The sequence below is a fragment of the Poecilia reticulata genome, linkage group LG6 (assembly GCF_000633615.1).
Source record: "Poecilia reticulata strain Guanapo linkage group LG6, Guppy_female_1.0+MT, whole genome shotgun sequence".
Taxonomy (NCBI): Eukaryota; Metazoa; Chordata; class Actinopteri; order Cyprinodontiformes; family Poeciliidae; genus Poecilia; species Poecilia reticulata.
This window is the reverse complement of record NC_024336.1, coordinates 26,190,163-26,202,336: the sequence shown is the minus strand read 5'-3', so window position 1 is coordinate 26,202,336 and position 12,174 is coordinate 26,190,163. Positions and strand designations below refer to the sequence as shown.

The following is a 12,174-nucleotide window of genomic DNA, read 5'->3' as shown; positions in this document are numbered from 1 at the left end:
CTTGCCCGGAACGTTAACTGGAGATAGGCACCATCAACCCTCCCGAACCCACTAAGGGACAAGGGTGTAAAGAAAATGGATGGACGGATGGGTCTTCTGAATAATGATTATATTTATCTTCTGACTTGGAGTGGCCAAGTCAGATTCCTGTCATGAATTTGATAGAGAATCTGTGAAGGCAGCTAAAGATTAGAGCGATAGCAAGGAGGCTTTCCAACCTCCAAGAGCTTATCGTCACAGATAAATCCTCAAAATTGCATTGGTAACATGTAAAAGCTTTACAGGAATGATCAAAAGTGTTTGCAGAAGTGTTTCCATTATTTATTTGGCTCCAAACAATTGTCTGACGACATGTGTTTATACCGTAATGTGTTGTGTTGTGTGGATTTTACAAAAAGTCTGTAAAGCATTAAACTTTAAAGTACGCACACATCAGAATTAACTATATGTTTTTGTCTTTGTTCTGTTTTTTAAAAAACTTTTTTCTGCTCTACAAAACTGCATTATCAGTGCATCTGTTAGTATAAATAGATCACTGATGAGTCTTGCGAAATCCATGCATTCTTTTGGTCTTTAATTTGGCGTGTTAGGGCCGCATTCTCAGTCTCAACCCCAATATAGCAGCTCTTACCATTTTTATATTTTTATCCCACAAGGTCATTGTGCAGCGATGAATCGTCACGATGACGTAGGCCACCGTCCTACCATCCCCCTTACACCTTTACTGCGCTTGTAAAATGTGTGTGTAATTCTACTACAAGCCACTAGAGGTCTCACTCAGATTCCCTGCTATGGTTTGCAGCAGCTTCTCTCTGACCAGCCAGTCTGCTCCCCTCCCTGCCTGCCTGCCTGTCTGCCTGCCCGCCTGGCTGCTTGCTTTCACTCCCACCTCCTCAACTGGACTCAATTGCTAGTAATTCCCATAGGTTAGCTGCTATTGGAGTTTCAGTCAAACACAGAGAGTGAAACCGCATTGATCTCACCCCAGAATCACCCCGGAGGCACAAGCAGCGGAAACGACTCTGGTATGTACATAACGGGGGATGCTCGTTGACGTCTCCTTTGAAAAATTATGACTGCTTTCCAATGCAGGGAGTGTATATTTTGAAAATATCCCCTGAAGATAACCGAAATATTTAGCTTAAATTTTTTTTTAGCTAGGTGTAAAATGAAGATAGCTGCATGAAGCAGTGGCTGGTAATGTTGGGGCTAAGATGCGCCTGACTGTATGAGGTTGTCATTGAGTAACGGGAAGGAAATAATTTCCCGTCATGCAGTAAGCGTAGCAGTTTTAAGCTAAAGCGGATTAAATATGCATACTTGGCAGCAACGTCGGCTTTAATATTTATCTAGTGAAAAACGGCTTATTAAAGTGTTATACCGGGACCATTACGTGCCGTAAAATCGCCGAACCATTAGACACGTACAGATATATTGACTTTCCGTCTGTAACACAGAAGAGGTGGGTCGGCTGTCATCTTTAAGGGTTGTATAGACGTTTTTAGTTCGCTTGTTGTTGGATGTTATCAGCATATTCACACATTAAACTGTGGCATTCTTCTTTCTTATTGGTAGAACAAAAGAGGAAGACACTTTCTGGTTGTAAATTGGAGTTCTCCTTTAAGTTGCAAAGTTCTTTAAAATATACAGCGATGCATGTTTATAAATTAGTGCTTTACAAAACGAATAACGCCCTTTGAGCTATTTGATATTTTCTCAATCATAAACCTCCTGGATCACCTGTCCTGCATGTCTTGAACAGCCATCTTTTTTCATGAACACCTAGTTTCACCATCTGCTGAATGAAAGCATCTCCACAACATGAAGCTGGCACTGCCATGTTTCATAATGGGGATGACGTGTTCAGAGTAACCAGTTTTCTCCCACTCAAAGCGTTTTGATAGTTGGCAGAAAAATACATTTTGCTCTGACTTGACCAAAGCACATGGCTTGTGGCAAATGGGAATGCTGATTCTTTTCTTTCCACAATTGAGGCCATGTCGGTGAATACATGTCCACCGAACTGAAGCTCGAGTTACTATAGTCCTTGGCTACTTTTTTTTTTTAAATCAAAGCTGTAATTTTGGAGAGCTTAACTGGACAGCCATGACTTGAAGTAGGTTCAAAACTAAACTTGATTTTAACTTGTGTGGTCTTCATGATGCTGTTTGTTCTCCAACATCTGAGGCCTTCACAGAACAGCAGGGGTTTGCACTGTTGCCTTCTGGGTTCAAATCCCAGCCAACCTGGGTTTTTTCTGCATGGTTTTGTTCACGTTCTACCCAAGTATGGTGGTTTCTCTCCGGATACTCCAGACTTTCTCCCTTAGTGCAAAAAAAGACTGTTAGATTAATTGATTACTCCAAGCTGCACAAAGTGTGTGTTGTGTGTGTGCGTGGATGATTGTTTGCTCTGTGTGTCTCTCTGTTACCCAATTGGTGACCTGTCCGTATCCCACAACCAGCACCAGCAGCTATGTGACTGCATAGAAGACTAATACTAATGTGAGCCACACTTTATTTGTAAAATCATTTTTCCTCTGTTCCAACATGCACTACTTTGCTTTGGTGTAGCACATAAATCCCAATAGATTACATAGAAATAAAATAATTTAAAAAAGTTAAAGTGGAATGCATACTTTTACAAACCACTACACCATCAAGGGTCATTATTCTGTAACCCAAGGCATCCACTGCAAAGGCTTCAAAGCCTTGTAAAACATCCACATGGGAATATTTATCAGCTGAGCAGGATGGCAGAGGAACTTGCAAAAATCAATTTATTTTAAAACTGGCATGGGGAACTTTGCCTGTACATGTATGGGAAAGTTCAGACTATGGGTGTAATAAAGCATTCCAACTGCTTGGAAATAATTGATGAGGTGAGTCATTCTTAGGTGTTAGGTGACATCCTGTGCTATCTGCTGGAACTGCTCAGCATTTTAGACCAGATCTTAGAAAGTAGTTTTACTGTGACTCACCATGCAAGCCTTGTTTTATTTTACTAGCTTGCACGGCAAGACCAAAGGGATTTCACAGAAATGTGCTAAGTATCCCACAAGCAGGAGGCTCGCTGCAGGAGAAGGATACTTTTGTATCATCCCTGTGTGAGAGTTATCCCTTCATGTTGCAGTCTGCTGCAATCTGCAAACTGGAAGCAGTTGCTTTTGCTTTTTGTTTTTTTTTTTCCTTCACAGAATATTTTCCCAAAGTCATTTGGATGCTTTTGGTGAAATGTGAGAATGTGAAGTTAGTCAGCAATTATTCTTCTCTATTTTTTTCCTTCTAACAGTAAGAAAACTGAGATTGAGGCGAAAGCGTGAAGATAAAGAAATCCCCAGATGGTTTACAGAAACAAAGCCTCCATGTACTACCTGTGGAGTCGGAGGAAGGACCAAACTCTTCACCTTTCATCTGCACAAAGAGCCTTTTTCTAAGACATAAAAGCCTGACTCAACCTGATATCATTGGCCCGCAACAGGTGATTTCAAAAAGCACTCTGTTGTACTGTTTTAATGGGTGCAATATGATCTCAGAGCAGAGAATCGGTGACACAAAATGTGTTTCTATGCCTGGATCTCACTCTTTTGGCTCTAAAAACTGGTTGGGAGTGAGCTCTCATAAGTATGTATTAAGTTTATAATCCTCATGGTGTAGGGAAGAGGAAATATTAATCAGATTTGATAGATTTGACATAGTAAATGTTATCTCCTGGTCCTGCACTGCTGTGTAAGACTAAAAATATTCAGTATCTCGTAAATATTTGCAGCGCTACAGTGAAGCATTAAGATAGGAAAACACAGATGGATGTTAGTCTGGAGGATTATTAAAAGCATTCCTTTTATAAACAACTATACGGTTAATATGGACACATTGTCATGGAGCTAAATCAGATAGTAGATTATGCATGAGTCATTTTATTACAATAGCCCTATTACATTACTTTCTGTTTATACCTCATGTCTACATATCTCAGACTCTGGATTCTTTGGCCTTGGACCTGAGTAGACTGTGAAATCCTGAGTGGTTGTTATGACTGTCTTCTTATTTATTTTCTTGTACTTTATACATTATTTTATTCTGTATATATTTTCATTTTTTGTCTGTTTTTAAATGTGGTAAATGAAAAAAAAATCCATAATGGCGTGAATCACACTTACATATTTTCTTAAAAATAACAAACGAACTAGTCGAGTCGTCCTTGCCAGCAAGAGCTGCCAAAAAATAAAATCAGCTTTTTACGTAACTGTGAAAATATTTTGGTCCTATTTTCCTTGCAGAATTGTTTAAATTCAGCCACTTAAGTTTGCGGAATATTTTCCCAAAATATGTGATTTTGGAAAATATGAGAATGTGATGTGTGTATTGGTTTTTGCCTTGGAAGTATCCCATGAATTAAATTTTTTGTTTGATCTCTTTCATAAGATACTCATGAATGCTGACCTCAACAGAGACAAATGAAACATACGTCACTTTAGATGTTGTTCTTTTGTGAATCCAATTAAGTCATTGATGCGTTGTGTGGTGTAGCCACTCCTAGGAGAGTTTACCACTGATTTGTGTGTTGTCCATTTGTAGATAGTGGCTCTAAATCGTTTGTCCTGGAGCCTCAACGTCTTACAAACGGCTCTGTAAACATTTCCAAACAAATAGAGGTCAATGACTTTGTTTGTCATCTGTTCTTGAATGTCTTTAGATTTGAAATTGATGTGTTGCTTTTACCCACTTCACTCAGCCTGACATTAAGTGATTTCTTAATGCTAGACATCAGTCAGAAATCAAGCCAGTTATCTTTAATATTACAATTTCTTTGAAAAATCTATAAGAGGGCTGATACATTTTCACAACAGTTCATATTATTAACAGTAATAGAAATATTAATAATACGGTGTAGCTCTAAACAGATGGAGCTTTGCGTTAGATCTGACCTCTGTGATCTAGCAGCTCATAGCAGTATATCTGCAGAAACACACTCCTGCTGTTGGGAGCTCAGTGTGTTAATGGAACCAGCTCATGTGAGACAGATGGACTGGCATCTACTGCCTGCACTGAGCTAATGAAGAGGCTGCATTTGCTTTTCATTTTCTGTGCCGTCTTCCCTAGTCACATGGGTTCTGTTTTAGTGCTGATTGCAACAAGGCTTTGTCACCATAGCCACTCACTTCCTTGTATCTTTAGCCAAACTTGAATGTCATTCATTCACCAAGACCTTTACTCAGTCGGCACTTAAGAAGAGATGAGCAGCACTGGAGCTTAGATTGAGAAGGTATTTGCCTCTGACTGGTTGATTTGTGTGAAATAAATATGATTTGCATCCAGTTTGTGTTGGAAATAAATCGAGATGGAACAGTCTGCAGATTCTTAAAGCTTGATTTCAGCTCTTCAAAAGCAGTAGCTCTACCAACTACATCACTTCATCTTTAAATTATCCAGGCATTGATCCTGTTTACTTTTCCCTAATGCATCTGAGTGCAGACGTGCATCTGTCCATTTACTTAGCAGCCTCTATTCGCGACTGGCAGGCTGCCATAGGTTTTCTGTGTGGCTGCAATAATAAGAAAATAAACTATGGGAATCATCAAACTTTTCTATTTAAAATAAGCAAATGATGCCACTTGAAATTAAATATAGTGAATTTAAATCCACCTTATTATTCAGACTTAAAAACCTTGAACTTAGCTGATGGCCACGAAACATGCTTATGTTTGGTGTGTTTAATATTAAATGTGTTTGCATGTACAAATTACTGTGTTTTAATCATTGATACTGGATGTTCTCTAACTGGCAGCAACATGTTATCATATTTACATGTCATATCTTAAAGAAAGAGTCAGCAGTCTTATTGAATAACTTGTGATGAACAAGGGTCACAAACAGGACTGCTATCTTTCTCAGCACCATCATTGTGTGTTAGCTACATCCAATAGCTGCTTTAGTAGGTTGGCTAAAGTTAAGTTCAAGGTTCTGCACTGGTTGCATAATCACTTATTGTGTACTCTTCAGTACTTATCAGCTCCTGTGGCGCAAACATAATAAATGACCTTTGTTTAGAAATGTTCAAGAAGGCGAGATTTTTTAGGCCTCCTATGCACTGCTGATAATTTTAGGATCAGATATAGAAATTTTGATTAACTGGGTGCAGAGTTTGTACTGCAGTTACTTTCCATTCCATTGTCAAAGTAAAGAAAATAAACACACACAAAAAAATGAATACAAATAAAGATAGACAGTAAGCACAAGGCAGGCTTAACAGGACCCATCAGAAGTTGCATAGTGATCACATTATATCCTGGAGGTTTGATAATATTATGATAAGTTATTTAAAATCTTATGCACAATAAAGTGGACACCCAAGGAAAAATGAAATTGTGGCACAGACTTTGCCTTGAGTTTGATTTGATAAAGTACAAATTTTTGTCCGTTTTCAGTGCAATGGTTTCAAGATCTAACAAACCGGCACCCTATTGTTGGTTTTGAAGTGCTGTGTGGTCAGCCCACTCTGCCTGAAGTTTACCTCTGTTTGTCAAAAACTGGATTTTTTTTGCAGCATTCAGCTTGATGTATTTTATGCTCCAGTTCTGAGCAGCATTGTTACTCTGACGGCCATGGGCTCCATTTCTCCAAGTCTGACTTTTCTCTTCATAAATAGTTGTTTGTCATGTTGATTTATCTGTGCTTTGGTAATGTATCTATCAGAACTTTATTTTGAGGTCATAGCCTGTAACTGAACTCCCTACATGAATTTGTTTAGTGTAAGTTTGCTCACAATAAAATGTCCCTTTTAAGCTAATGCTACACATGTGATAGATAGAAGGGACGTTGAGATACTCAAGAAGCATCTTCAGTCAAACACTCTCAGACACAGAGTAAAAACAATTTAAGAAAGCATTTCCCCCTCTGAATAAACTTAAGTCCACCTGCAGCTGCCTCTGTGGTCTGGCTGTTTACTCCCTGCCTGAGTTATCTGTCCAAGCTCAAGCCGAACCACCAGTGCAATGGCCACTGTTTGTCCTAGCTGAGACATGATCTGTTCTGTGTCCTCGAGAGACTGCTTTTAATTGGTAAAAAGAAGTCTATCCTGTAATAGCCATTTTCTTTCATGGTGGTGATCTTTGTAGCAGAAGTTCTTGTTGCTATCAGCTGTTTTGTCATTAAGCAGCTGCATGGCTATTGAGCAATTTATTGATAGAAAAATTATGTTTTTGTAAAGAAAATAATGTAATTTTTCTGAAATATTTCCAAAGATGCTACATCATCATATATTTATGCCTTTTACTTATGAAAACACACAGAAAGGCTGATTGTTATTGATTTGTTTTATACTTTTGATATTTTAGGGTTTTCTTGCTCTAAAATGTAACAATCCTGTTGATTTTATTACTTCAACGCAATGCAGGAATATGCTGCGTTCGGGTGTAGAGCAGTTTAGTGAGATTGCAACACATTCCTTGCAGCTTTGGTTGATGACGAGTTTTTTTTTTTTTTTTGCTGTGGACACTTCACAGTGGACCTAGTTGTGTCCAAATACAGAGTCTGATTGTCACGACAGGACACTGCAGCCAGGCTTTGGCTTGGGGACATGTCCAAGCGCAGATGCAGTCGTGTGGATTAAAGTCGACAAGTAACGTTGATGGCATGGTGGAGAAGGATGGAGATGTCAGCTTCACGCTGCATCTCATGAGGTGACAGGAATCTGGACTACTGCTACATTTAGTCTTTGGCACGTGGTTTATTCAGTGGTCTAAAAAAAAATGAAGTGCTGAGTACGGAGTTAACACGTGTTTGTTCATGGGGAAGTAACTGTCAGAGAACAGAAACTAAAAGAACATGCTGTGAAAGGAAAATTTAGGCTAAATGTCACCGCAGTGAGAGAAAACAGAGCTAGATGTGCGGCACAGGCACACTCTTAGTGACCTCCTCTGAACCGCCTCTCTGCTCCTCCTTCCTCCACCCCTGGAGCAGCCAGTAAAAGCCTCCAGTCCCCCATCCACCTAAACACGCCAGATGCTGCTGCGCTCAGTGGCAGCTAAGGTTACCATGAACCTAAAACATCCACTCCTGCTGTTGAGTCTTCCAGAAAGAAGATCTGGGAGAATTTAGGACATTACCGTTGGCGTGCGCACACACACACACACACACGCACGCACACACGCATGCACACACACTTCACACTGCAAACCCACCAGTCAGCAAAGATCTGAGATGCAAAAGCTGCGTTTACTGAGTCGTGACTCGTGACTGAGAGAGAAACGTTGGGGGAGGGCTGGTGGGAAGGAGAGAGGAGGAGAGCAGAAGCAGGTTTTGATTGGTGTATGGAGGGGTGGAGAGACAAAAAAGGGGAAATTGGAAGCATCTTTTCACAGTAAAGACCCTCTGCGTCAAAAACATAGTGACACACATCTCGTTTTTTTCCCCCCTGTTTTCTATCTGCATGCCGCATCTGAGGCAGACAGATTTAGCTGTGCTTGTTTTGCTCCAGTTTCCCAGCGAAAGCGTGTTTGCATAAAGCACGAGACTTCAAGGTCACATGATGAACAGATGCTGTGATGGTTAGAGTTGTTTCACCGAAGCCATTATAGCTTTATGTTAAGAAAACTGTCAGAAACATTTCCTTCTGCAGTAGGACTGCTTGCAGCGTTCTTCGCATCTACTGTTCAGAGAGGAAATGTGTCTTTTTTGCAGTTATTGCAAGAAATTTGCTGTATTTAGCTTTGAAGTTTTTTTTTTTCTTTTTACATACCTTGGCAATCGCCTCATTGTGCATGCAAATGAACAACAGTCACTGGCATCAGGCCTTGTTAGTAACAGTTCTGGTTGTTAAGATGTTTTAATTATAACAACCTTCAGGATACAGGATACAGTTCAGGCATTTTTCTCCCATTTATTTATTTCCATTTCTCTGAATAATTGTTTCCAGGTATCACCTATCATTATGAAAGAACAAGCACCACGTCTGATTGTATAGCTACAGTGGTAATGAAACGAAGCGAATTGATTGGTTATTTCTTCAAATATCCGTTGGGAATCTTCATTTTGTAAAGCTGAGGATTTTTTTCTTACAGATTTAGAGCTATTACAGTTCCTTTTTGAGTGAGTTTCTCTGTTTAACTTTCAGATATTGTAGTTCTGAAGCTCTTCTATTACCAATTAGCAATGAACACCATTGATTGGTGTCCTGTAATATTCTCTAACCTCCACAATGATATTCTGATCAGACTAAACCTAATCCATGTTGATCTGTCGCAGTCTGCATCTTAGCTTTAAGATTGTTGAAGAACCAAAGATTAATCCTTAAGAATGCTGACAAAATGCAATTCTCTTATCTAGATTTTCGGGCTACTGCGCTTCGTTTACTGGGAAATAGGCTGATGATGTCCATTAAATTCAGTTAAAATATATAAGCTCAAAACTCCAATGTGGATATTTAGAGTTGAATAAAACTCTCAGACGTACTTTGGGTTCCTATTTTGTGGAAAGAAAGTTGGAAAGCTGCCCTGGTGTTAAAATGTTGGAGAAATTCACTATATACTTAACAATTTTTGTGCATTTTGTTTTTGATAGTTTTTCATTACTCCTAGTTGAATAGACTGTAGAATCACTTCATGCTATTTTAGTGCTTGTTGCGAAAGAATGTCTCTTTTGAAATGTTTGTGGTCGGTGTGCTGGTCCTGTTTTCTGTTGGGATATTTTTCTATCAGAATCACTTTACACAAGCAGCTTTTTCTCTCTTTTCTGTCAGACTTACTTGAAGTAACAACAACTGGATTAAATCGAGTGGGAAAACAAGGGACCACACCACTTTGTCTCACTTAGACAGCAGAATACCACTGGAATTATCATCTCAAAGAAAACAAACATCTCCAGAGTGACCAGCTAACCAACGTGTTTTACTGCGACCAGCCGGGGGTTCAGATAAATGGCTGATAAACAGATCAGGTAAAGACGACTGGGAATCATGATGTTTTAATGATTTTGTGACATTTTCTTTTTCCTTTCATTCTTGTAACCTTTTTTCTTTGGTCTTCCGTTTCATGCAGTTTGCCTGCCAAATTGATCAATGGAGGGATTGCCGGGATTGTCGGAGTGACCTGTGTGTTTCCCATTGACCTGGCCAAGACTCGCCTGCAAAACCAGCAAAATGGATCTCGCCTTTATACCAGCATGTACTGTATAGAAGCTCTTGCCTTAAATCCCAACAGAGTTTACGGTTGTGCCATATTCAGAACTGATCTGTGTTGTCTTGCACCTTGTACAACAGCACATGACCCCTGTTGTTGTTGTTGTTGTTGCTTTCTTCCAGGTCAGACTGCCTTATTAAGACCATTCGATCAGAGGGGTATTTCGGGATGTACAGAGGTATGTCGAACACTTTTACTTTAAACTCTGAAACACACCGATTTTTTCTTCATGGCTTTCTGTCGTTTTTATCCTCCTAGGAGCTGCGGTGAACCTAACGCTAGTTACACCAGAGAAGGCTATCAAATTGGCTGCTAATGACTTCTTCAGGCATCACCTCTCCAAGGATGGGTGAGGCATCAAAGTGCCGAGAGCTTGACTTACGTTCACCTTCTCCTCTAATTCACTCTGAAGATTACTGCCGTGTTTACTAACATATCTATAGCCGAACATATTAGCTGCCTGCACTTCCACCCCAAGGCTCCAGTTAATCCTTCACCTTTTTGTCCTCTTCTCGAATACTCAGAGGATTTTAAGACGCTACAAACTGTGTGGCTTATAATGTGTCTTGTTAAAGACTTTTTTAATAATGTGTCTTATTAAAGACACGTTATAAATAAATGTCCATGTAATTCTATGTAATTTCCAAATGTAAGGTAGCATATAATTGCTAAACTTTTCTGAATCACAAAATTTGGGGTTTTCATTTTCTTTAAACCATAACCATCAAAATTACAAGAAATAAAGACTTGAAATACTCTGTGTGTGATAAAACTAATGTAGTATATAAATGTCACTTTCTGAAATTAACTTTTTCATGATATTCAAAGTTTTGCATAACGTTCATTCCCCTTTACATTTCTGCTTCTTTGTGTGGCTTGTCACATAAGAACCCAATAAAATACGTTGAAAATTGTATTTGTAAGGTGTAGAAAAGTAAATAACCCAAAAGTTCAAAGAGTATTAATACTTTTGCAAAGCACTAACAGTAAAGTCTTTTATATGTGTTCTAGCAACACTCTTAACAGAAATCTTGTCACAAGGTAACAAATAACGGTTTCATATCTCAAACATTAGCAACCATTATCTGGTTTTACTGAAAGCAAGAAACCATTGTCCGCCCCTAAAAGCTGCATGCTCTGATAAACCTGAAGCTTTCTAGGACATATATCTCAATCTCCATGGAAACAAACATGCAGGCTGATGAATGATTGACTTGTCTGGTCCCAGTTGCTCTCCGTGTGAATTATTAATCTGTTCCTGACATGTTGATACAGAAGACAGTACCTTCTCCTGCTTTCAAGGATGTTAAGAAGTAAAGTTGAAGTTTGCATTTTATCTTTCTTTTCCTCCTCAGGAAGCTCACTCTGGTCAAAGAGATGCTGGCTGGGTGCGGAGCAGGTACATGCCAGGTAAATGAGGACAAGGCTGGTGTAGCTTCAATTGCACCATCGTTTCCTCCATCTGAAACTCCTGACTTTAGCACAGTCAGGTTGACTCGGGCTGCTGCCTCATTTGTCTCTGTCCCTGCAGCTGCAATCAGCCACAACCACATTAATGCAGGATATGGTAGTCAAAGAAACACACTTACACAGCCAGCTGTGTAGATGTGTGATCAGATAGGAAGATACACGGCCAGCTGTGTAGATGTGTGATCAGATAGGAGACATTTGTGAGAGTACTTGGCCATGTGCGCTGAGTGAGTGAGTCCGAAGGAAATGCTTCTCGTCAATGAGGGCAAAGACTTCAAGCCTTAGCACTCTGATTAGATTAAGTGCAGCAGATCTTGGATTACGATCGCGGCTGAGAACGTGGTCGTCTCACCCTTAATCTAGTTAACTAGTTACTATGGTGTAGCTACAGGGAAGGCCGAGGCTTGACATTGAGCCAATTGGTGCCAGTAGATTTACACCAGACACACACACGCACACGCGCACACGCACACGCGCACACGCACACCTACACGCACGCACACACACACACACACACACACACACAC

General features: G+C 39.7%; 1 protein-coding gene across 2 annotated transcripts in view; it reads left to right on the top strand.

The window, feature by feature from the left end:
• Window positions 1-793: 793 nt before the first annotated feature.
• slc25a22a (solute carrier family 25 member 22a) overlaps window positions 794-12,174 on the top strand; it is a 17,075-nt gene continuing 5,694 nt past the window's right edge. The window contains exons 1-7 of one of the 2 annotated variants that reach the window (XM_008412115.2): window positions 794-1,025; window positions 3,292-3,480; window positions 9,739-9,935; window positions 10,037-10,162; window positions 10,300-10,355; window positions 10,436-10,526; window positions 11,533-11,587. In XM_008412115.2, coding sequence (XP_008410337.1) covers window positions 9,916-9,935; window positions 10,037-10,162; window positions 10,300-10,355; window positions 10,436-10,526; window positions 11,533-11,587 — 348 coding nt within the window. In that variant the 5' untranslated portion in view covers window positions 794-1,025; window positions 3,292-3,480; window positions 9,739-9,915. The remainder of the gene's footprint in view (window positions 1,026-3,291; window positions 3,481-9,738; window positions 9,936-10,036; window positions 10,163-10,299; window positions 10,356-10,435; window positions 10,527-11,532; window positions 11,588-12,174) is intronic. The other variant, XM_008412116.2, reaches the window with a different exon arrangement.